The sequence below is a fragment of the Castor canadensis genome, chromosome 7 (genome assembly GCF_047511655.1).
Source record: "Castor canadensis chromosome 7, mCasCan1.hap1v2, whole genome shotgun sequence".
In the NCBI taxonomy this organism is placed as follows: Eukaryota; Metazoa; Chordata; class Mammalia; order Rodentia; family Castoridae; genus Castor; species Castor canadensis.
In genome coordinates, this window is record NC_133392.1 from 121,884,664 (window position 1) to 121,911,552 (window position 26,889).

At 36.5% G+C, this 26,889-nt stretch overlaps 1 protein-coding gene across 5 annotated transcripts in view; it reads right to left on the reverse strand.

Annotated features, from left to right (window-relative positions):
• Positions 1–26,889, reverse strand: part of Zfyve9 (zinc finger FYVE-type containing 9) — a 218,125-nt gene that overhangs the window by 168,480 nt on the left and 22,756 nt on the right. For all 5 annotated transcript variants that reach the window (XM_074080130.1, XM_074080128.1, XM_074080127.1 and 2 more), the window contains exon 2: positions 10,859–10,966. In XM_074080130.1, coding sequence (XP_073936231.1) covers positions 10,859–10,877 — 19 coding nt within the window. In that variant the 5' untranslated portion in view covers positions 10,878–10,966. The remainder of the gene's footprint in view (positions 1–10,858; positions 10,967–26,889) is intronic.

Genomic DNA, 26,889 nt, shown 5'->3' on the forward strand with positions numbered 1-26,889 from the left:
TTCATACATTCTTTTTCAGTTTGCTCATTGTTAGTGTATAGAAATGCTAATGATTTTTCTATGTTGATTTTATATCCTGCTACCTTGCTATAGCTATTGATGATGTCTAGAAGCTTCTGAGTAGAGTTTTTTGGGTCTTTAAGGTATAGGATCATGTCGTCTGCAAATAGGGATATTTTGACAGTTTCTTTACCTATTTGTATTCCTTTTATTCCTTCTTCTTGCCTAATTGCTCTGGCTAGGAATTCCAGTACTATGTTGAATAGGAGTGGAGATAGTGGGCATCCTTGTCTGTTTCCTGATTTTAGAGGGAATGGTTTTAATTTTTCTCCGTTAAGTATAATGCTGGCTGTAGGTTTGTCATATATAGCTTTTATAATGTTGAGGAGCTTTCCTTCTATTCCTAGTTTTCTTAGAGCTTTTATCATGAAATGATGTTGGATCTTATCAAAGGCTTTTTCTGCATCTATTGAGATGATCAAGTGGTTTTTGTCTTTGCTTCTGTTAATGTGGTTTATTACGTTTATTGATTTTCATATGTTGAACCACCCCTGCATCCCTGGGATGAAGCCTACTTGGTCGTGGTGAATAATCTTTTTGATGTGTTGTTGAATTCGGTTTGCCATTATTTTGTTGAGGATTTTTGCATCAATGTTCATTAAGGAGATTGGCCTATAGTTCTCCTTTTTGGAGGTGTCTTTGCCTGGTTTTGGGATAAGTGTAATACTGGCTTCATAAAATGTGTTTGGCAGTTTTCCTTCCCTTTCTATTTCATGGAACAGTTTAAGGAGGGTTGGTATCAGTTCTTCTTTAAAGGTCTGATAGAATTCAGCAGAGAATCCATCAGGTCCTGGACTTTTCTTTTTGGGGAGACTCTTGATTGCTGCTTCAATTTCATTTTGTGTTATAGGACTATTCAGGTGATTAATTTCCTCTTGGTTCAGTTTTGGATGATCATATGTATCTAGAAATCTGTCCATTTCTTTAAGATTTTCAAATTTATTTGAATATAGGTTCTCAAAGTAGTCTCTGATGATTTCCTGGACTTCCATGGTGTTTGTTGTTATCTCCCCTTTTGCATTCCTGATTCTACTAATTTGGGTTTTTTCTCTCCTCATTATAGTCAGGTTTGCCAGGGGTCTATCGATCTTGTTTATTTTTCAAAGAACCAACTTTTTGTTTCATTAATTCTTTGTATGGTTTTTTTTGGTTTCTATTTCATTGATTTCAGCTCTTATTTTTATTATTTCTGTCCTATTTGTTTTGGGATTTGCTTGTTCTTGTTTTTCTAGGGGTTTGAGATGTATCATTAGGTCATTGATTTGGGATCTTTCAATCTTTTTAATATATGCACTGATGGCTATAAACTTTCCTCTCAGGACTGCCTTAGCTGTGTCCCATAGGTTCCGGTAGGTTGTGTTTTCATTTTCATTGACTTCCAGGAACTTTTTAATTTCCTCTTTTATTTCATCGATGATCCATTCTTCATTAAGTAATGAGTTATTTAGTTTCCAGCTGTTTGCATGTTTTTTGTCTTTACTTTTGTTGTTGAGTTCTACTTTTACTGCATTGTGGTCAGATAGTATGCACGGTATTATTTCTATTTTCTTATATTTGCTGAGGCTTGCTTTGTGCCCTAGGATATGATCTATTTTGGAGAAGGGACCATGGGCTGCTGAGAAGAATGTATATTGTGTAAAGGTTGGATGAAATGTTCTGTAGACATCTACTAGGTCCATTTGATCTATTGCATATCTTAGATCTTGGATTTATTGATTTTTTGTTTGGATGACCTATCTATTGATGATAATGGGGTGTTAAAGTCTCCCACAACCACTGTGTTGGCGTTTATATATGCTTTTAGGTCTTTCAGGGTATGTTTGATAAAATTGGGTGCGTTGACATTGGGTGCGTACAGATTGATGATTATTATTTCCTTTTGGTCTATTTCCCCTTTTATTAGTATGGAATGTCCTTCTTTATCTCGTTTGATCAATGTAGGTTGGCTTGGTAAATCATCTTCCAGCCTTTCATCCTAAGCATATGCTTATTTCTGTAGGTAAGATGAGTCTCCTGTAAGCAACAAATTGTTGGATCTTCTTTTTTAATCCATTTTGTCAAACGGTGTCTTTTGATGGGTGAATTAAGTCCATTAACATTAAGCGTTACTACTGATAGGTAAGTGGTGATTCCTGCCATTTAGTTATCTTAGTTGTTTGAAGGTTTGATTGTGTGTACCTAACTTGATGTTACTTTCTACTGTCTTGCTTTGTCTTTTCTTGTGGTTTGGTGCTGCCTGTCTTTTCATGGTTAAGTTGGGTTTCACTTTCTGTGTGCAGAATCCCTTGAAGAATCTTTTGTAATGGTGGCTTTGTGGTCACATATTGTTTTAGTTTCTGCTTATCATGGAAGACTTTTATTGCTCCATCTATTTTGAATGATAGCTTTGCTGGGTAGAGTATCCTGGGGTTGAAGTTATTTTCATTCAGTGCCCGGAAGATCTCACTCCACGCTCTTCTTGCTTTTAATGTTTCTGTTGAGAAGTCTGCTGTGATTTTGATGGGTTTACCTTTGTATGTTACTTGTTTTTTCTCTCTTACAGACTTCAATATTCTTTCCTTAGTTTCTGAACTTGTTGTTTTAATGATGATATGTCGTGGAGTAGTTCTATTTTGATCTGGTCTGTTTGGTGTCCTGGAGGCCTCTTGCATCTGTATGGGAATATCTTTCTCTAGATTTGGGAAATTTTCCGTTATTATTTTGTTGAATATATTACGCATTCCCTTCGCTTGCACCTCTTCTCCTTCTTCGATGCCCATGATTCTCAAGTTTGGTCTTTTGATGGAGTCGGTGAGTTCTTGCATTTTCTTTTCACAGGTCTTGAGTTTAATTAATAGTTCTTCAGTTTTTCCTTTAATTACCATTTCATCTTCAAGTTCTGAGATTCTGTCTTCTGTTTGTTCTATTCTGCTGGATTGGCCTTCCATTTTGTTTTGCAGTTCTGTTTCGTTCTTTTTTCTGAGGTTTACCATATCCTGGGTGGTTTCCTCTTTAATGTCTATTTTTGTCCTGAGTTCATTTATCCGTTTATTCATTGTGTTCTCTCTTTCACTTTGGTGTTTATACAGTGCTTCTATGGTTTCCTTTATTTCTTCTTTTGCTTTTTCAAATTCTCTATTTTTGTTGTCTTGGAATTTCTTGAGTGTCTCCTGTACATTTTGGTTGACCCTATTCAGTATCATCTCTATAAAATTCTCATTGAGTACTTGTAGTATGTCTTCTTTTAAATTATTCTTGTGGGCTTCATTGGGTCCTTTGGCATAGTTTATCTTCATTTTGTTGGAGTCTGGATCTGAGTTTCTGTTCTCTTCATTCCCCTCTGGTTCCTGTACTAATTTTTTGCTGTGGGGAAAGTGGTTTCCCTGTTTTTTCTGTCTTCCTGTCATTGTCGTTGGTGTTGTTACTGTCCCTGTACTGTGTGCAATTAAGTATTTTCTAGCTTGTAATAATAACAATGGTAATATTTAGAATGGAAGGGTAAGCTGAGATGGAAAGCAAGAAGTTAAAGAAAAGGGGAAAACAAATATACAGACAAGAGGGAGAAAGCAGAACAAGGTATCAGACAAGAGAGTTTCAAAGGTATAAACAGGGAGTGTTAGTGTACTAATCGACAGTAAGCTGAACAGACATTAGAGAGACAGAGAGAGGATTGAAAATCAAAGATAAAAAAAATAAGTAAATGAAAGAAATAACTATATATAAAAATGAATAAAAATAAAATGGAAAATAGAAAATTAAAAACCAAAAAAAAAACAAAAAGCTTCCAAGTTTATATGCAATGCAGTTTCAGTCTTAATAATTTGGGTGTCCATCTCAATCTCCAGTCCTGGATTTGGTGCCTCAGATGTTGTTCTGTAGTTGTCTCATCAAAGGGGATTCATAAAGTAGAACAAAACTACACACACACACACACACACACACACACACACACACACACACACACACACAAAGCACCACCAAGTGTCCCAAGTTCAAATGCAATACAGTTTCAGTAAGTTTTTCGGCTTGCAGGTGTAATTCGGTTGTTCTCTCATCAAAGGTAGGGAGAAAAAGAAAAAAAAGCGTCTGGAGGCAGTTCTGAGAGTGGTATCTGCAACTGTGGCTTGCCTGCCTGCTGCTCTCAGCCTGCTATAGCTGGTGGTGTTATTTATGCAGATCTCTGGGGTGAACTTAGCACTCACCTGGTCCCACAGGCTTTGTTTGTTTAGAGTTCTCCTGTGAGGGAGCCTCTGCTACAAGCTTTCCCCTTTCCAAGCACTGGGAAAGGTGACACTGCCCCCGCGTTGTCAGGCCTGCGTGTTTATTTACAGTTCATGTGGGAGGTGGGCCTTCCCCCCTCTCCTGTGCAGTTTTCCTCCCACTGCCACTTTCACAAGCTTTCCTGCTCCTGCTTACTGGGTGGTGCTGCTGCACCTGCTGGCTGCCATGTTTGTTTACAGTTCACGTGGGAAGTGGGTCTTCCCTCCTCTCCTGTGGAGTTTTCCTCCCTCTGCCACTCTCACAAGCTTCCCCGCTCCTGGTTGCTGGGTGCGCGCCCCACTCCTGCCAGAGCCTCTCCTGCCCGCCCGGCTTGTTTATTTACAGTCCCGGGAAGGACTCCCTTCCCCCAATCTTCAGCGCTCAGGGCGCCCCACCCTCTTTCCAGCATGTCTTAATTGTTCTTATTGCTTATTACTCAGTTTCTCTTTTTTTCCCTGGGTGGAGGTCAGTCTGTCCAGGGGGCTATGCTGCTCTGGCTCAGGCTTGTCTGTGGGAGTACTGTGGTACCGCGAAGCTCACCTGGTCCGCGTCTTCCCAAGCCGTATGGGCGCCGGCCACTGGCAGCCCCGGGGGCCCTCCTCGTTTCTCCGTTTAACGTGAAGTGGAGATTCTCTGCGCTGGCTGGAGGTGTGGAGGGGTCAAAGTTATGCCTTTTCTCAGTGATTATGCCTGCAAAGTGTGTCTCCAGCTTCTCTCCAAGATTTCACTATAGGAGGCTTGCTTTCTGCTTCCTACCTCTAGCCGCCATCTTGGAATTCTTAATGTGCTTTTATTTTCAAAAATAAAAGTTTAGTTTTTTTAAACTAAAAAACTTTAGTTTTTTTGGGGGGGGGTCGCGTTTTTGTTAATTTGGGTGGTGCTGGGTTTTGAACTCAGTGCCTCATGCTTGCAAGGCAGGCTCTCTACAATTGAGTCTGCTTCTAGCCCTTCTTGCTTTACTTATTTTTCAGGTAGGGTCTCACATCTTTATCTAGGGCCTCAGACCATGATCCTCCTACCTACAGCCTCCCACCATGTAGCTGGGATCCCAGGCACATATCACCACATATCACCACACATCACTTGTTGAGATCGGGTCTCACTAACTTTTTGCCCTGGCTGCCTTGAACAGTGATCCTCTCAATCTCCCTTTTCCAAGTAGCTGTGATTATAGATGTGAGCCACAGTGTCTAACTAACTTGAAGTTTTTTAAAAGAAAAGAATTAGGTACAGCACCTGCTTTTTAAGTACAAAACCTTGAGTTCAAATCCCAGTCCCATCAAAAGAAAGAAAAAAGAAAAGAATTAAGGGCATATGTAATTGACAGGTAGTAAGGATTCCTTCCCACGCTGAATGTAGAAATTCAAGACAAAAGTGATTATTTTAAAAGGATGAAACAACCAAACTCAAAAGCAAGAGAGGAAAAAATAAGTAATAAAACTAGAAGAAAAAAAAAAAAAAAAGAAACCACAGTAATAGGCTGAAACTGAAGAATATTAGTCCGTAGAAATAATAAACAACACAGTAACCCTTAGGCCTGGAGTTGAAAACTAGCAGGAAGAATAACAGCTGTAAACTTAAGGAATTTATAACTTACAGAAGAGAAGGCCAGACTGGGCTTTCTTTTCTTTCCTTTTCTCTTTTCTTCTCTGTCTTTTCTCCTTCCTTCCTTCCTTCTTTCTTTCTTTTCATATCTTTTATTAATCCATGCACAATTACTTGTCTCTTGGTTTATTGAAGCAGTAAGTCAAACACCGCTTGCAATAGTGACATCTGCCAAAGTGGCTAGCCATAAAAACTTTAGCAGCACATTTATCTGAAGGACATTCATGGCAATAATTTTGCCATTTTCATCCACCTTACAATATTTCAGGACAGCCAGTTTAACCTTCTCTTATGCTTATTCTTCTTGGGAGTGGTGTAAGACTTCTTTCTTTTCAACACCAGGTGAAGGGTGGACTCCTTTGAATGTTGTAGTCTGACAAAGTACATCCATCTTCCAGTTGCTTACCAGCAAAGATCAGTCTTTGTTGATCAGGAGGAATTCCTTCTTTATGCTGGATCTTGGCTTTGATATTTTCTATAATAATGGTCTTCCCTGCAAGGCTTTTTACAAAGATCTGCCCCATGGCAGTGGTTCCACTGCAGATGCAAGTCAGAAAGTTCTTTCTTTTCTTTTTTTCTTTTGTTGTTCTTTTTGGAGTTTTCTGGAGACAGGTTCTTGCTATGTAACCTAGGTTGGACTAGAACTGCTATGTAGACTAGGCTGGCCTGGAATTCATGACCCTCCTGCCTCAGCCTCGTCAGTGCTGGGATTATAGACCCAAACCACCACACCCAACAGGCTGGGCTTTCTACATGAAGCCAGGAGCTAAGAGAAAAAAATCCCCTCAGTGACCCCAAGCCTCAGCTATGGAACAAGATGGAACAAAATACCAATAAAGTCAACCTTGAGAAATCAGAATTCCTAATCTGGTCCTCACTCAGGAGAGAGAATGTTTTCCCATCCAGGAACATAACTATTTATCTCTACACTTACTTAGCTCTTCCTATGACTTTCTGTTTGTCCCATTAAGTGATCAAAGTAAGCAACATTAGTAATAGTACGAATGGAAATTCATGCTCATAATAGGTTGCAATAAAAAGAACACTGCACCAGTTCTGAGATGTTCTCACCAAAAATGCATAACCTGAATCTAGTCATGAAGAAAAACATTAGACAAACCTAAATTAAGGCACATTCTACAAAATAACTAGTCTGTAATCTTCTAAAGTGTCCAGATCAAGAGAGTCAAAGACTATATATAGAACTGTTTAGAATGAAGACCAAAAATGGCATGACAACTAAATGCAGCAGGTGATTCTTTTCCTGATATAAAGAACATTATTTGGAGGGCTGCCGGAATGGCTCAAGTGGTGAGGGTCTACCTAGCAAGTGTGAGGCCCTAAGTTCAAGGCCCAGTGGCCCCCCCCAAAAAAACCATAAGACAACTATCAAAACTTGAATGATGATTGAGGATTAAATGGTGGTAATAGGGCTCTGAGTTTAATACCCCAGAACCACAAGATAACAATTACTATTATATCATTATATATAATTTATATTAATAATTATATGTTATAATTAATTATACATTAATATGATTTTTATATTGCATTAACAATTATATAATGTGTTAAGACTGACTATATATTAATTATATTAATTGTATATATAACTATATAATTGATTTATATATTATAATGTATTATATTAATATATTGTTATTATTCTATTATAATTTATTACTATTATTTTCTTTAATGGCTGCATTATGTTTATACAGCATGATGAATATGTTTGCAGAAAACCCACAATAACACATTCAAAAGTCATAAGGCTTGTAGCTAGCAATTTAGACTCCTGAATGGTTCAAAGAAAAAGCATTCTCTGTATTAGCATAAGTTTGAGACTTATAATTTTTTAAATTACACCAAAAATGTCAATCATATTTTTAATTTCCAAAGCATTTTCTTTTTCTGGTCCTTTACTAGCATTTTAATCTTCTCTTACCTTTTTGATAAAATTACCTACAGTATGGGTTTTAACTTTTTCCTATTATCAATATTATTTATTTCTTTTAAGTTCCTCTTTTGTACTTATGTGTTTTGGTCTCTTGTCTTTCACATTGGAGATTCTCTCCAAATGCCTACCTATTTAAAAAATGAAGTACTAAAAGCCCATCAGAAGCCCTGCATGTGTGGTTTGTCAACCAGAAGCCTTCTACTATAATCGTGATTGGTTAGTAACATGGCTATCTTATTGGGAAACCCTCAAATGTCAGAATATGTAAGTCTTTTTTGAGACTCCAGAGAGGGATCATATGTTCTTCTGAAAGGAGGTGCATAGATACAGTGCCTGATAGCCACCTTCTGAAAGAGTAGAGGAAGGGGTAAAGGTAAGATCTCACTTTCATTATATAGGATTTCCTTTCATTCCCTGCCTTTTCTATGATGCCTCATTCCTGCTCTCTGCGAGGATTATTTTTGAGACCTGGTTTCATTTCCAAAGACTCTGTTTCATTTCCAAAGAAAAATATGTGGTTTACTGAGGATGTAGGCAGCCTTCCTACTGCATAACCTAGGACTCTCAGGAATTTTAAAACTTGTATCAAGAGTCTTCATTTGCCTTTTTATTAAAGCAGGCATCTCTTATCCAAAATAGAAATATTCATGCATATTTTGAAAAGGACTATAATTATTTAATTGAGTACAGTTTCTTTTTGAGGACCTCTTCTTTTGCTTTTTGATTCTAAATCTCTTCTTTATTATTCTATTGACCAGAGAACTTTTAGATATTCTCTAGAATTTCAGTCTTAGAGATCCTACTTTTACAGCACTGATCTGATTGCTGCTTTTGTCTTCCTCACTGGTACTCCCTTTTATGCCATATATTAATTACCATGAACATGTGTACACTTATTCATCAAATATTATTGAGCATCTAGTAGGTACGAAACATTATCCTTTTCACTGGGCTACAATGACAAAGAAGACAATATCCCAGACCAGAAGGAGCTCAATGTCTTCTTAAGGTAAGATGGATGAGTAAACATAAAATTAAAAAATACTGTGGAGTATGTGCTAATTGATATATGCACTGATTGCTATAGAACCAAAATGATGGATCCAAATCATATTGAGACAGGGTATACTATCTGGGATAAAACAGATTTGAGAGAATAGCAGGGGTTTGAACCCAGGGCCATGTAGTTGTTAGGCAAGTGCTTTATCACTTGAGCCACACTCCCTGCCTCTTTTGCTTTAGCTTATTTTTCAGATAAGAGTTTCACACTTTTGCCTTGCTGGCCTCACACCAAGGTCCTCCCACCTCTATCTCTTTGCATAACTGGGATTACAGGCCTGAACCACCCATGCCAAGTCTAGAACAGATTGCTGTATCAAATATTCCAATAATTTTTTCTCTGGCTCAAACAAAAGAGAACTTTTTATTTCATAACAATGAAGCTTAACTCTTTCACATTTGTAGGGAACTCTACTCAGTACAATGTAAGTTCCTCTCACCTTGATTCTCCACCATGTACTACTTAGGGTGCCAGTTCTCAAGAAGAATATAGATAAATGCACTCTATAAAGACTTGCTAGCAAAAATGTGTCACCGGAACAAAACAGAATTCCTTATCTCAGCTCAATACCAGCTCAAGAAAGACATCTGGTTGTTGGTCCATACTTTGATTAGCACTGCCATAGGGTATAGTTCTTTGACCTACTTCATCATAGCTAGGTTGAGACAGCAGTAAGGTGAAAAGAAAGTAGGGTAGGCACACTCAATCTATTAAAAACACAGACCTGGGAGTGGCACACATTTTCGCTTATATTCCTGTAGTGAACTTAGTCACACAGTCACATTGAGCTGCAAAGAAGACTGAGAGGAATGCTACATCTCAGCTTCAGCTACTAAAGAATGGAAAAATGGACTTTCGTGGTTTTGGATAGTCTTTGATAAAGTGGGTGGAAAATTTCTTACAAAGGTGATGCCTGAAGGATAAGATTTTGCCATGTAAGACATACATATAAAGTCACTACCTTCTCACACTCCCATGTGAGAAGGCTAGGGGAAGAAATAACTTGCCAATTGCAGACCCAGATGTTTTGGTAAGCCATCACTACCAAAGAGAAAAAAGAGCTCAATTTCCTGTCACACATTTATTCCATGTCTTTCCTCACAACTTATGTAGAAAAACCAGGGAACTCAGGAAGACAATGCAGCACTCTATGAGTGAATGGTATGATCAGTTTCTGAAACCAATTTTGCCCATACACTCTCCTGCCATCTCTACCTCCTAAATAATCATAAGACTTGGTGGGGGTAGGGGGAAATCTAATATGAATCCTAGTTAGGAAAAATAAAACATTTCTGCTCCATAATAATTAATAGGGGTTTAGTTCAGTGGTAGAGCACTTGCCTCAGCAAGCATGAGGCCCTGGAATCAGTCCACAACACCAGGAAAAAAAAAAAAGAGAGAGAGAGAAAGAAAGAGAAAAGAAAAAAAGAATAAGGTACTTCTAGTTTTCTGCTGGAAATTATTGCTCTTCACAACTAGTCTAAAAATATAAAATAATTAAATCTGAATTTCTGGTTACCCATCCCCACATTAGTTTAAATTGTTTAGTGCCTACATAATGACTATGAAACATAAATGACATTAATTGGGTAGATAAAACCACTCTTTTCTCCTAACACGACTTCTTGAACACATGTTCTTTTTCATGCTAAAATTACCTTTCTATGATCAAGGTAGCAGTGATTTGACTCTAAAAGGAAAAGTTGGTACTGGTAGAGAAATTAGTATTGTGCCATATTTTAACAGTAACCTTAAAACATTCTCTTGCTCTGGATTAAAGTCAAATCTTTTTGAAAAACTGTACTTCTGATTTAACAAGAGACAATTTTATAAATGAAACAAATGGCATATATGCATCAGCATTATTTTCTATAGCTCTAGTTGTTTTCTCAAGTTCAATTTCTTGAAAAAAATAAGAACAATGGTTTTCTTACCTTTTTCCCCCTTATGCATGTGATAAGGAACAGACTTCTCTGTGCTTACTCATGATGCTTATTTACTGTACTACCAGTAAGTCCTGATTCAGTATGCTCTGTCTGATCCTAAAGAAAAAATAGATTGCTCGTTATATTTGCAAAAACAATACATCCTAATTTTCATCATATAAACCTTTCATAGATAGACAAATAAAACAATGGAGCTTAACAATATATTATAATTACATCTTCAGATTTAAAGAAGACTTGGTCAGCACAGAAGGCAGCAGCACACAAATTTTATTGTCTAGGAAGGCCAAAGTTAAACATGTAAAGGAAAAATTAAGAATTTCTGCTTGCTCATTTTTAGTGGATAATATATATCAGCAAAGGGGACTTTCTATCCAATGACTTAAATTATGTTAATTCATAAAAATTACATTATGTTACAATAAGCCCTCTAAGAATCCAAACTAAGAAAACTGCCACTTCAAAAGAATGTCCTCTGATGGGCTGGGATGTAGCTCAGTGGTACAGCACTTGCTTAGCATGTGCGAGGCCTTGGGTTTGATCCACAGCACCAAAACAGAAAAGACACACAACAAAAGAATGTCCTCTGGTATGATTTTTGTTTCCTACACATCAGAATTCTTGAATTGAGTTTCAAAAGATTCCTGCTGAGATTTTTATTGCCAAACAATTTTTCTTCCTCCAAATGGAGTATCTAGATTATAGTCATTCTCCACTGCCTAAAAGCAATGAATCCATTAATCCAATATTAACCTTTACTGTTGGGGGTATGCAGAAAATGCTTCCTTAAATGTGGCTTCCTTTTTTCTGAATGGATGTGATAATATCCATGACATAATAGTAGTCCAACTAAAATGCCTCTCTTCAACTGCTTAAAGATAATGTGAAATTCCTTACAGACCTAATTTAGCCTTAGAAAGATTAGTAGTTGGGACTAATCAGAACAGAACTAAGAATAAGTGTATCATATTACCAAAATAAAATGTCTTAAAATTATAGTTATATTATTTTCAGAACAAGTAAGCGTCTTGAAGGGAATCTAATGAACATCACTTAACTTTAAAGACAAACTGATGCACCAGAAGAAATTTCCTGACATTACTACAGATATTCCATTATCTGATATGAAAATGATATACTTACAGAATAAGGAAAAGACCTAAAATTCAAGTTTCCCAGACCAAGAAAAAATATAGAATGGAAGTCACTGCTGAAAGATTTTCCTGTCTTTGAGAACTTGAAAAATATGTACATGCTATAATATACTCTAAATGAGAGGACCCACTGATGCTAAGAAAAAGACTCACATCTATCAAATAAAGGACTGAATCATTAGGTATACATAAGGTAAAGTATCAAAGTCAAAGTGAGATTGATATAAAAGTATCTTTAATGACTAGCTAATTGAAGATCTTTTTAAATAAAATTAATTCTACAGATTAGATGCCACACCTTATGTGCATATATCTATACTTGTTATTTTTAATGTATGAGGTGGGTACAATAACATAGTAGTTCATTTTATATGTGGATTATAGCTAATTTTATGTGTCAACTTAACTGGAACACAGGGTGCCAGATTAAATACTACTTCTGGATATGTCTGCGAGGGTATTTTTGGATGAGATTATCATTTGGACTGGTGGACTAAAACAGTTTGCTTTATGATATATATTATATGCTTATTATGGGATATATGTATAAGCTTATTCTTAGTTTTATTGACCTTCTCAATATAAGTGGGCATCATCCAATACATTGAGGGACTGAATAAAACACAAGGTAGAGGAAGGGAACTTCTTCTGTTTGACTGGTTTAGCTGAGAAAATATTCTGCCCTGGAGCTGGGACTTATATCATAGCCCTTCAATTGCAGAAATGCACTCCACTTTCCTAGGTCTTCAATTTGTAGACAGCAGATCATGAAAACTTCTAAGCCTCCAAAATCACATAAGCCAATTCTTAACAAATGTGCATATACACAGAATCACACAGCCTTTAATGTCAAAGATACATACTGAGAAATACATTCTTAGATAATTTCATTGTGCATATACTTCACAAACTAAGATGGCTATGATACCATCACTAGATAGTATCTTATGAGACTTCAGTTATATGTGGTCCTTTGTTGACCGAAACATCATTATGTAGCACATGACTGTGTGTATTTATATGCACATAAAGCATACAGATAATCCATATTCTGTTGGCTCAGTTTCTTTAGAGAACCCTGATTAATACAAATAATATTATAAAACCTTCCCAAACATTGTTGTTTTTTTTAAACCAGGATTATATTTATTTGATCTTCCAGACTCAGGTGGCAAAGCCTCAAGTGTGATTAAGTACAACTATCTACCTATTCCATACATTCCCTTAAGCAGCTGAAATGCAGGTGGAAGAAAATCACATGAGATGGTGGCTGGTCTCAACATTACATTTATGACTTAACGCAAAATGTGTTAAGCACCTCCATTTCGTGTAGTTATTTTTGGAGATGGGGTCTCTCAAACTATTTTCTCAGACTGGCTTTGAAATTAGATCCTCCCAATCTCACCCTCCTAAGTAGCTAGGATTACCACTGGTGCCCAGCCAGTTAGTCCTATTTAATCGTTAAGTCTCAATTCTTAACTTTGAGAAGTGACATGTAATAAAAAATATTATTGCTTTCTACTATGGTTTAGATATGATTTGAGTGTGTCCCCCAAAGTTTCATGTGTTAGAAATTTGGTCCCCAGTGTGGTGATGCAGAAGGTGGTGGAATCTTTAAGAGATGAGGCCTAGTAAAGATCCTTAGGAAATTGAGGGAATTGCCCTTGGAAGGGATTAAGATGCTTCTCATGGGACCCCTGAATTCCCATGACAATAATTTGTTGTAAAAGTGAAACTGACCTCTGAATTGCTCTCTGGCTTCCTGCCTGGTGATACGATCGCTACCTCTCACAGAGACTCCCATCATGACACCACTCACAATTAGGCCCTCACCAGAGGCCAAATCAGTGGGGCCACCTGATCTTGGAATTTTAGCCTCCAAAATTATGAGCTGCCTCTACCTCCCCAGTGTTGAGACAAGCATGTGCCACCATGCTCAGCTCACACTTTTTTTCTTTATCCTCATGATATTCTTAATGTGACTATGACACTCTTCCAATTAAACGGTAAAATCTATGTTTCCTTCCTCTAAATATGGGCAGACCTTCAAGACTACCTCAACTAAAAGGAAACCACACAACTGCCACGGCTAGGTTATTAAAGGTAATACAGCTTCTCCTTGGTCCTTTTGGGACACTCACTCTTGGAACCCAGTTACCAGGCCAGAGAAGTCATATAGAGAGGCCAAATATAGGGGATCTGGCCCATGAGCCTCTACACATGTGAATGAGCAAGACACTAAGATGCTTTAGTTATTGTCTGACTATGACTACACCGTCATAGTAGAACCCTAAAAGAGAACCACTTAGCTGAACCAAATCAATCCCAAAACCGTAAGATATAATAAACTATTTTAAGCCACTACATTTCAGTGCAATTCATTATATAGCAGTAGACACAAGAACAGCCCTGAATACTCTCCCACACTTTGCCCCTCCCGCTGCTACTTGACTCTTAGTAATTCACATCATGCTACCATGATCTAGGTTTGGGATAGGTCTTTGTTCTTTCTTGTATACATTTACCACTCTCATAGCACTTATCAACTGATTCATGACTCATTTCTATTTTTAATTGACTCCTTTAAGGAGGATTAAAAATCAAGCACATATATTCTTAATGTGTTTGATTAAATCTTGCTAGAGCAAGATTAAATTCATGTTCTAGTATTTAATAGCTGGTACATTCAGCGAATTAGCTACCCTCTCTGAGCCTCAAGGCTCTTAAGGTTTTTCCGGATAGGAATTACTCCTGCCTTTTTTTAACATAATATCCCTGGCATACCATTTAAGGCACAGAGTAAGTGCTCACTAACCACTTGTGATACAAATTGAAATAACTAAGGGACTTAACTTTCAAAGAACCAGGAAAATTTCCATGCAAAGGTTCTGAAGACTTGTGAGGTGACTGCTAAAACTTCAATGTATTTACAATTTCAAAGTTTAATAATGCCAGCATAAACTACTGATTTGCATACTGAACAGTTCAAACTTAAATCATATCTAATCATTTTGTGCCTTTTTTATAATCACAACTCTAGAAAGTTCCTATTAATTTAATGACTTAGTTGTGGGAAGGAGTTTGTTTTGCTTTTTTGGAGATAGAATCCCATTAAGTATCCCAGGCTGGCTTTGAACTAGGGATCTTCCTGCTTTAACCTCCTGAGAACTGGGATTACAGGAGCCACCATGCCCAGTTCTAATGATTTACTTTAAAAAAAATAAAAAGTATAATTCAAGAGTATAAATACAGCAACACATTATCTGACAAAAGTCAGACTGGAATTTCAAATCAGGTATCACTAATATGTAATGAATGTGCTTGATTTTTAATACAAGTGAACATTTTTAATGAATAGTCAGTAGAGCTTGGAGGAAAGAAGATTGGTGTGAGAATCTGACAAGTCCAAGATTAAATTCATGCTCTAGTATTTAATAGCTGGCAACATTCAGCAAGTTAGTTAACCTCTCTGAGCCTCAATTTCTTTATACTTTATATGAAACTATAATTATAGGATTTTTAATGATAAAGAAGACTTACTGCTTTATATGAAGCGTCTTGCAAAGACATGATACCTACTGCTCAATAAATGGTAGCTGTTACTATTCTTCATCAAAGAGCAACTTGTGTGAAAGAATTAGAACAAGAAGACAAACTGATTTGAACTGTGATTTAAACCAACCATGGACTGGTTTGTTTGTACAATTAATAATCCATCAAGGCCATTGGTCTTGAAAGATCACTTCGAGTCTGAACAATGAAACAAAGAAAGAAGAACAAAGTAACCTGAGTGTTGAACTTTCTGAAGAGGATAAAGTTGATCCTAAAAAGACATCCTTTGAATATTAACACTCTCACACGCAGTAGCAGAAAAAAAGAAATGAGAAAATCTGTGAGAAGAACTTTATTCCTATAGATTAAGACCAAAATACATTAAAAGGACCTGGGAACTTGACATGGCTTCAATTTCTAGGATATCAAACTTGCATCTTTTATAAACATGGAATTTTTAGTCAAGAGTTATAAAGAACAAAATGCTTACTTTCAACTAGTACAAACTAAACAAAAGGCAGAGTAGTTTAACAAATACTGGAAAATGTGATTATAACAGGTATTTCAAATATACATAAGCATCAAAATTCCTAAAACAGCAACTGACTTGAGACATCACTAAAATGAGCATGTTTAATTCTCATGTCTGGAATAATATGACTCAATACCATGAAAGAATATTATATATACATAATATAGGGCCAGAAACTATTGAGGTATATAGCATCCTTGAAATGGTTAATTTTATATGTCAACTTGACTAGGCCAAAGAATGCCCAGATACTTAATTAAACATTATTTCTTGGTGTGTCTGTGAGAATGTTTCCAGAAGAGATTAGCATTTGAATTAGACTGAGCAATCCAGATTGCCCTCCCCACTCCACATACACATACCATAAGATTTATATGTCCAACAATCTGCTGGCTATGAACTAAAGACCCACATCTCCTATTGATTCTGTTTCTCTAGAGAACCCTAACTAATACAATCCCTAAGTAGTATATAGATTGTTCATAGCTGAATCATTATTACTATATTAATTCAAATTCATATTTCTAATGCCCCATACACATACATCCTTTTTTTGTCTTTTCTTCCTCCTCTTTTTTTTTTTTTTTTTTGTGGTGCTGGGATTGAACCCAGGGCCTTGCACATGCTAGGCAAGTTCTCTGCCACTGAGCTACATCCCCAGCAAGGGAAACCAATTTACCTAAGCAGTTTATTAACATGGTGTGAGCTCCTGACCTAAGTTGAACTAATTACAGACCCTTCTATGCTATGCCTGAGAGATACAGCTATAACTGGTGTGTCTGGGATCAATGAGATGTTCTAGTAGTGTTATTAAAAAGTCTCCCTTTTCCCCTTGTTAAGTCCAGGATTAAGTTTGAACAAGAGTTTTTACAAATATACTCTAATAATAATAAAAATGGAGGCTGGGGTCTTAGCTCAAATGATAGAGTGCCTGCCTAGCAAGCATGAGGCCCTGAATGCAAACTCCAATATCACCAAAAACTAAAAATAAAATAAAAATGGAGTAAAATGGAGACAAATGTCATCAAAATCAAGTTTCAATTTTAATAGCACTTCCAAGATTTCAAATATCACACATTGACTCAGATATTCTACGACCTACAGATATTCTATGACCTAGATAACAAATGAGATAAATTCATGGGAAGAAAGATGAGTTTTATGTTTCAAATCATTCTGAGTAGCAAATTGAGAGGAATCTGTATACCACAAATTATGTGCACAAAGAGTAGTAACAAGCTGGGCATGGTGGTATATACCTGTAACCCCAGCTACTCAGGAGGCAGAGCTAGGAGAATCATAGTGTGTGGGGGGGAGGTAACATTAATAAGATGTTCCAAAAACAAGCCAGATGTGGTGGTATACTCCTGTAATCCCAGTTATTTGAGAGGCAGAGATAGAAGTATCATGGTCAAAAGGGCTGAAGGCATGGCTCAAATGATAAGAGCACTTGCCTAGCAAAAGCAAACGACTGAGTTTAATCTCCAGTACTAGAGAGAGACAGAGAGAAGAGAGTTAGAGAGTGTTTCTGCCTCTGCATATAAAAAGCTTGGAAATCACTATTCCATCCTGACAACAAGTAAAAAAATTGAACAAACTGAAAATTAACAACTCTTCTTAGATCCATTAAAGATGTAAGGCCACAAGGCGAAATGACTACCCCCAAGTTTGGAAAGTCAGGTAAATACAGAAAATTTAAAATTATCTGAACAGAAACTTCTGCAGGGATAAATGCTGGGATAGGGAAACTTGAACTATAATTAATGAGATTTAATGTGGATAGGTCTGAGTTAAAAACTCCAAGGGAGAGCCCCATACTTTGTGAGTTTTCCATCTAGAAGCTCAAACTAGTTCTCACAGTTCATGTCAAATAAAAAAATCCCTTAGTGCTTCTGGCAAGGATAGAGCAAAAGGAACCATTTTGAAATGAGCCAGAATTCTGTACTTACAAAGGTCCCCAGATGAAAGTATTTAACTGACCTGGAGAAAAGGAAATACCCAACTCCAGTCCATTTTAGCCATCCTGTCCCCCTAAACAGATGAAAAAATACTAAGAAGCACTTGTGAAGTTCACAGTCAGAGGCACAGGTTTGCTAAAAGGCTGTGACTTAACTGGAATTGAGAATGCTTCCCTTACCCAAACACCTTATCATATTACTAAAGGCCCTATTTATAGCAGTTCCTTTTACCCAGTATCAAGATTACAAGGTATACTAAAAAGCAAAAAACAAAAACAACAAATCCCACATAGTTTAAAGAGGCAGAGCAAACATCAGACCCAGACTCAGATATGGCAGATACTGGAATTATCAGACTGGGAATTTAAAACAACTATGATTAATATGCTCAGGGATATAACAGATAAAATAGACAACTTGTAAGACCAGATGGGCAATGCAAGCAAACAAAAATCCAAGAAAGAGCCAAAAAGAAATGCTAAAGACAAAAAACACTGTAACCAAAATAAAGAATGCCTATGATGGGCTTATTCAAAGATGAGGCAGCTGAGAAAAGAATCTCTTAAGCTTGAGAATTTTTCAGCAGACATCTCCAAACCTGAAAAGCAAAGACATTTCAAAGAAAAACTGAGGGAAAATATAAGAACAGATATCCAAACCTCTAGGACAAATGTGAAAATAAGCGTGGTGGGAATATCAAAAGGAAAACAGAGAAAATAAGAAATATTTGCATCAATGATGACTGATAAATTCCCCAAATGAATATTAGACAGAAATCCACAGATCCAAGAAGCTCAGAGAACACCAAGCAGGATAAACTCAAAAAAGGGTAAAGGAAGAGAGGGAAGTAAGGAGGAAGGGAAGGAAAAAAAACTACACCCAGGCATATCCTATTCAAGCTACAGAAAATCAAAGATCAAGAAAAAAATACAGAAGTGCTGAGGGCATGGCTCAATGCACTTGCCTAGCAAAAATAAGCCTCTGAGTTTAAACCCCAGTACTACCAAAACAAAAGGAAAAACACAGAGTGGACATAGGAAAAAAACACCTTAGCTACAGAGGAACAAAGGTAAGAATTATATCAGATTTCTCTTCAGAAACCATGCAAGTAAGAGGAATGAAATATTTAAAGTTTTGAGAGAAAAAAAACCCTTCTAACCTATTGGTTGAAATCCCACAAGTTTATCCTTTAAAAGATAAGGAGACTATACTTTGAATGTCAATGGTCTAAAAGCACAAAGCAAAAGGATGTAGCTCAGTGGTAGAGCACTTGCCTAACACGCACAAAGCCCTGGGTTCAATCCCCAGTACTACAAAAATAAATAAAATAGATAGATACTGAAATAAATATATATATAGCTTAAAAGTAAATGGATGGAGGGCTGGCAGTGTGCTCAAGAGGTAGAATGCCTGCCTAGCAATCGTAAGGCCCTGAGGTCAAACCCAGTACTGCCATAAAAAGAAAAAGTAAATGGATGGAGAAAGATATACCATTCTAGCACCAATCAAAAGGAGCAGCTATACTGATTTCAGAAAAAACAGACTTCATCTTGAGGAAAGTTATCAGGGATAAAGAAGAAACATTACATAATAAAATGTTCAATTCTCCAAAACAATTTAACAACCTTTAACATGTATCATGTCTATCTGAGGCAAAAACTGAGGGTGGGGTGAGGGGGTGGCTAAAGTAATGTATACACGTGTGAAAAGATAAAATAAAAATTTAAAAATAAATAAATAAAATTGAGAGAACTACGGGAAGAAATAGATGAACTCCCTGTCACAGCTGGAGACTTCAACACCCCTCTATCAAAAATGGACAGCTCCAACAAGGCAGAAAATCAGTAAGGACATAGGTGAATTTAATACCACCATCAATCTACCAGATAAAATGGACATCTATAGACTTTTTTCATTTCATCTCACATCTTAGCAACATTCAATTATAGTAAGTCACAGATTCCTTTATGAAACTCTTCTTCTTTGACTCATTGACACTATGAATTCTTATTTTCTCTCACTTTTTTTACATCTTCCTCTCACCTTCATCTCTGACTCCTCTTCCCAGTTAACCTTTAATGTTGAAATTTCTGAGAGTTCTGTACTCAGTCCTCTTTTCTTCTTGGTCTACATTATTTCCAAGGGAATACTATCTACTACCATTGCCTCAAACACAAGTCCCAATTTCATTTTTCCACTTCAGACCTCTTTTCTTGGTCTAAACTTATGTATTTACATGCCTACATGTCTCCATGTCTCTAAGACATCAATGCTGTCTCTCCTCTGTACCCTATATCATCACTTACTCAATTGCTCATGACATATTCTCATTCTTTTCCTCATCATGACTTTCACCATCAACATTCAATCCAAAAATTGACTTTTTCTGCCTATAATCACTATCTTGGTCCAAACCATTATTATTTCACACCTGGATTACTTAAATAATCTTTTCAATCATATCCTCATATCTACTTTTGCCACTTTTACTTCCAATCCATTCTCTATTCAGCAGTTAAAGTGATCAAATCAGCCAGGTATAGTGGTACATAATTGAAATCCCAGCACTCTAGAGGTTGAAGCCAAAGGATCAAGAACTTGAGGTCATGTTGAAACTATTCCAGGAATGGGTGAGTAGAAGTAAAAGAGAATGATGGAGGAGGTAAGTTCAAGTATGATATATTTGATATATCCTAAGAACTTTCGTAAATGCCACAATGTACCCTCAGCACAACAATAAAAAAATAAAAAGAATTTGAGCCCAGCCTGGGCTAAGTAATAAGACACTGTCATAAAAAATTTGTTTAAAGACTTTAAAAGATTCTTCTACTTGAAACTTCACATTTAAAGTACTATCAAGACTCCTTACTATGATCTTTTATGGTTCTGCATAATTTTCACACTTGTCTACCTATGCAGTTTAATCTTTGCCACATTCTCTTTTGCTTGCTTCACTGACATCATGCACCTTCTCAACTCTGGTCTTTCAACCATGTTTGGATTGCGGTTTCCCTCACCTCTTCCCAGTATTTCCTCCTGCCTAATACAAAATCATTCAAACTTTCAGATGCCAGATTAAATGTGAATTCCTCAAGGAAGCCTTCTTTTAACCTCTGAGATTAGGTTTCTTGCATGGTCCTCTTAACTCAATGATTCTTTTTGTTAGCATTGTGTAGTATCAGCTGTGTGAGGATAGGTTCCATGACTACCACATTCACAGAGGTACTGCCAGCACTTAGCACAGCACCTGGCAGGCAATTAACAAATATTTGTTCAGCAAACAGATGCTGAGATTTTGTAAATTCACAAATTAGTAAATACCACTAGATCTAAACTAGTTTCTCCATTAAGAGAAATATACAATTAGTCCTCCCAGACTTCATCAATGCTTATGATTTACCAATTAATAATTTGTTGATTTTAATGTGCCCTTTCTCTCTCTCTCTCTCTCTCTCTCTCTCTCTCTCTCTTCAGTTTTTGGCAGTACTTCAGTTTGAACTAAGGGCCTTACACTTGCTAGGCAGGCACTTTACCACTTGAACCATGCCTTGAGCCCTTTATGCTTTTTAGTTATTTTTTGGATAGGGTCTCGTGTGTTGCCTGGCCACCTACATAGCTGGAGTAACAGGTGCATGCCATCATGCTCAGTTGTTTATTGGTTGAGATGGGGGTCTCATTAACATGTTTTGCTCTGGCTGGCCTCAAATTCAATCCTCCCTATGTCCACCTTCCAAGTATCTGGGATTACAGTCGTGAGCCACCTGGCCAGGCTCCAACTTGTTTTTGAGATCAAGTCTTGCTAACATTTGCCCAAGCTGGCCTTGAACCACAAGCCTCCCATCTCTACTTCCTGAGTAACTGGGATCACAGATGGGAACCACCATACCCAGCCCCACGCCTTTGCTTTCTGACTTCCACTTTGAAGGAGCAAGAGCTTCCTTCCTTGCTTTCAGCACCATCTTCATGAAAAGACACCACAGTCTTTAAATAGCTGGGTAATATTCCATTAAATGACACGGGACATGGTGGTGCAAACCTGTAATTCCAGCACTTGGGAGGCTAAAGTGGAAGGATAGAGTTTAAGGCCAGCCTGGACTACATAGTGAGTTTCAGGCCAGCCTCAGCTACATAGCAGGACCCTGTCTCAAAAAAAAACAACAAAAGACCCATCCCAAATTGATGGGATGAACTACAGTTTAACTCTCATTCTCTATCAATGAACAGGAAGATTGTTTCCATGTTTTTATGCCTGTAAGAAATACAGTAAATACTCTTGCACATTTATTTTTATACATTAATATAAATCTGCAAAAATGGAGTTTGAGAGAAAAGTAATGCACATTCAAATTTTTCATAAATATTGACAAATTTTCCACCAAGCATGCTTTTTATTTATATTTTCTCTAAGGGTATGCAAGAACTTTTTCTTCGTATTCTTGTCACTACTGAGTAAAATCTCACAGTTAGGAAATGGAACTTATGTACTTTAATTTTTAGTAAAAACTGAACATATATTTCTATATTCCATATTTTGCTGGACTTTTTGTAAATTATCTATAGTTTTCATATATATGTGTGTATAATGTTTAGAATCTTTGTCCCAGTTTAATGCGTTTTTTTCCCCTACCTGGAAGTCTTCCACTTTACACAAATTAATCAATCTTCTTTTTTTGGCTTCTGCATTTCAAATCATGCTTAGAAGTTTTTTTCACACTCATAAAAATATCCAACTGTTTTTTCTGTTATTTTCATAATTAGTTTTGTTTGTTTTATTCTTTCATCATCTAGAATCTATTCATCATCTAAGAAAAGCTGTGTAACTTGCTCTTCTTATTCAATAATATACCTTAGACATATTTGCAGATCAATTACCTTGTTTAACTGTACACACAGAATTCTATAATATATCCATACCAAACTCTTATTCAATTTTTCATTAATTATAGATAGCACTGATAAGCATTTACATTTTCCCTATTTTTCTATAATAACCTAGAATGCTACCATTAATACCCTTATACGTGCTTCCTTGTATATATATGTGTGTGTGTTCTAAAGAAAAACATTAAGAAGTACAATTACTGAGTTATTAGTATGTGTCCTTTTTGATACTGACAAATCACGGCCCCCAGAATGATATGCCTGATAGGCTTTGATTTATTAAATGGATTACCTATATTCATTCATTTGACAAATATTTAAATGCTTCTCTTTTTTTGTGTTCTAAAGGATAGGCATACAAAATGGAACCAATCCAGATAAGGACAGTTATAATGATTAAGAATGCAGACTCAGGCTGGTGGAGTGGCTCAAGCAGCAGAGAGCCTGAGTAGCAAGCCTGAGGCCCTGAGTTCAAACCCCAGTACCACCAAAAAAATAAACAAAAGGAATGCAGGCTCTAGGGGCTGGAGGCACGGCTCAAGTGGTAAAGCACCTGCCTAGCAAGTGTGAAGCCCTGAGTTCAAACCCCAGTATCACCAAAAAAAAAAAAAAAAGCTCTGGAGATAGATTGCTTGGTTCAAAGATGGGCTCAGCAAGAACAAAAATGTCTTGCTTGGGCAAGTTACTCTTCTCTCATGCTTCAAGTTCCTTATCAATAAAACAATATAATTATACCCCAGCATAGGGCTATTGTAATGATTATTTTGCTTACTGTACAGAAAGAATTGTATAGGAAGCTTTCTTATGATTACTTAAATTTATATTAACTTTTATTTTTGCCAGCTAGAGAGGTTACACCAGTTTATTATAGAATCATCATTTCCCAATAACAAGAAAGACTGAACATATAATTTTACCATACTAGCTTTTTAATTTCCTATTCTGTGAGCTTCTATTCAAATCCTTTTATCTTTTTTTTTTTTTTTAGTGGCACTGGGGCTTGAACTCAGGACCTCATGCTTGCTAGGCTTTGCTAGGCAGGCATTGTATCACTTGAGACACTCCACCAGCCCCTTATCTTTTTTTTTTTTAATTGGGATGCTCTATATTTTTCTTAATGGTTTGTCTTAGTCTTTACGTCTTTTGGGGGTATTAATCTTTTGACAGTTATATATGATGCAAATATTTTCTAGTATGGCACTTAAGCTCTGGTCAATGGACAGTCAGGTTGTATTTGTGGCCAAATTACAAGTACAGCAATATTGATCACTGTTTTGCTAAAAGAACTTCAGGTCCTGCTCTCTACTTGAAAAGGTTTTTAAATTGCTTTAGATTTTTGGGCAAGGAGGTATGAAATACTCTAAACAATGAAAAGTAAGTCAAAGATTTAAGAGCAATTTCTAGTTTACCTATTCTTTTCTCCTAAATACTTGATACAGAGTCTAGCACGCAATATACTCTGGATGAACAAGTATGTTTGAAAAAATGCAAAATCTCCTTAGCAAGATACAGACTTCTTGTGGGCAAGTATGGTGTCATCTTTACCTTGGTATCATTCCCACAATGCCTAACAGTGGTATTATACAAAGGAAGCACTCAAATGTTTTTACTGAATAGATCACTATCGCTGAACATGCATGCAAAGAGATGAAGTAATCAATATAAAGCAAGTAATCCCTTCCTCATAAAAAGACTACACTCTGATTTTCAGCATCAAGTAGCTCTGTACAGAGTCTGGTATTGTTTAAATCTCTTCATCTTAAATTCACTGTCTGTTTCAAGTCTTTGTTCTAGCAAAACAACAACAACAAAAAAACAAAAAACAAAAAAAGTTCCCTGAGCTAGTCTGGATACTGCTAAGACCACATCCATGCAATATTGCTCATGTGTTAGTCCATTTCCAAAGCATTTCTTTCCACTATATTATTTAAGAATGAGTCCATTTCAACACATTATACAGAGCTGTTAGGGTCTCCTGGTTTTTTTTTTTTCTCTTTCTACATGCCCTACTTTGCTAAGTGCTGTTACACTGGTTATTTTCCAGAATATCACTCTTGGTGATCAAGGCTAGCAGTGTCGTGTGAAAGAATGAGACAATGTAGTGTAATGGAAAAAGTACTTGATCCTGGGAGTCAGATGACCTGAGTTTGTGTACTGACTCAGTCATTAACTAACTGTACGATCTTAGCATTCTTAAATCTCAGTTTCCTGAGATTTTACTATTAATAGTAAAGATACTATCAATAATATCTAACCCACTTGAGTCTCAGCCCTTCAGTAGAGATTATAAAATTAGATGAGAATGCAGAATTTTTTATAAGTATTCTACCAATATATCTCACTACCACAGGAAATGTGGCTCAAAGACAGTCTCAGTAAAAGAACTTCATCAGACAACTTACTTCATCAGGACAAGAATCATACCTGACTGCGGCATGACTGAATCTCCAAAATCTGACATATTTGTCGAATGAAAGACTAAAAGAATGATTACCAAATGAAAAGAGCACTAAGCACTGACTTTATCCAAATTAATACACCTCTAAGTTTGTTTCTTCATTTGTAAAGAGAACACTACCACCCACCTCAAAAAACTGCTACAAGAATTAAAGAGAAATAAAATCCACATAATATTACATAATGGATACTTCTCTATTTGCTTCTTTCTCCTAAGTGTGTTTCAAACTTGACTATTAAAAAAAGGAAGATATTCTTAACAGTTTAAAAATAATGGGTACTGACTCAAATTCTTCCAGGGACATTCAAAGAACATTATGCTATCATCTGCCCTTTACTATCAGTAAAATTAATACAGCAACAAACTAACTATTTAAATACTTTATTTAAGCCATATTTAAACTGCTACAGTTCACTGTGACTCACATGCACACAGTCCCTTTTAATGAATCAGTGGCCCACTGAAGTTAACAGCCTTCTCAGAGACAAGTGCTTCTTTATGTAACCTAGCTATGACAATTTACTACTAATGGATTTCAAAATCTCTTAAGCATCTAAGCCATATCAAAATAAATTCCATTTATTAGCATATAAGATGGGGAAAATGTTTTATTTAGTTATCAATAATATTAACATACATAAAATCCTGTCCATATTGTGCATCAGAATTAAAACTAGAGTGCCTAAAAATAGAGTTCCAAAATATATGAAACATAAACTGACAGAACTGAAGTGACAGATAACTTGAAAATAACAGTTGGAAATTTCAATCCTCACTTTCAACAATGGATAGAACTAGGAAGAACATTAGAAAGGAAACAGAAAATGTGAACAGCACTAGAGCTAACAGACATCTATAGAATATTCCAGACAATAACAGCAGAATATATATTTTTCTCAAGTGCACATGGATCAGGAAAGACTGGCCATAAAACAAGACTCAATATATTTTAAAGGATTTAAGTCATACAAAGTATATTTTTGACCACAAAAAATGTGAAATCACAAAACAACTGTGAGAAATCCCCAATATATGGAAATTAAACAACACACACTTAATCAAAAGGTCAAATAGTTAATCACAAGGAAAACTCCATCCTCCTTCATAGCTGGGACCACAGATGTGTTCCATGCCTGGCTTGTTGGTTGAGATGGGAGTCTCATTTAATATTTTGGGTTGGTCTGGCCTTGAACCATGATGCTTCCAAATCTTTGCCTCCTGAGTAGCTTGAGTTACAAGTGAGCCACTGTGCCCAGCTTGTTTGAAATTTTGCTTTAAAAAATGTTGGTTTATAGCTACAAATTTCTTTCTAAGTACTGCTTTGGTTATATCTCATAAATTTTTTTTCTTTTATTATTCATATGTGCATACAAGGCTTGGGTCATTTCTCCCCCCTGCCCCCACCCCCTCCCTTACCACCCACTGCGCCCCCTCCCTCTCCCCCCCAACCCCTCAATACCCAGCAGAAACTATTTTGCTCTTAT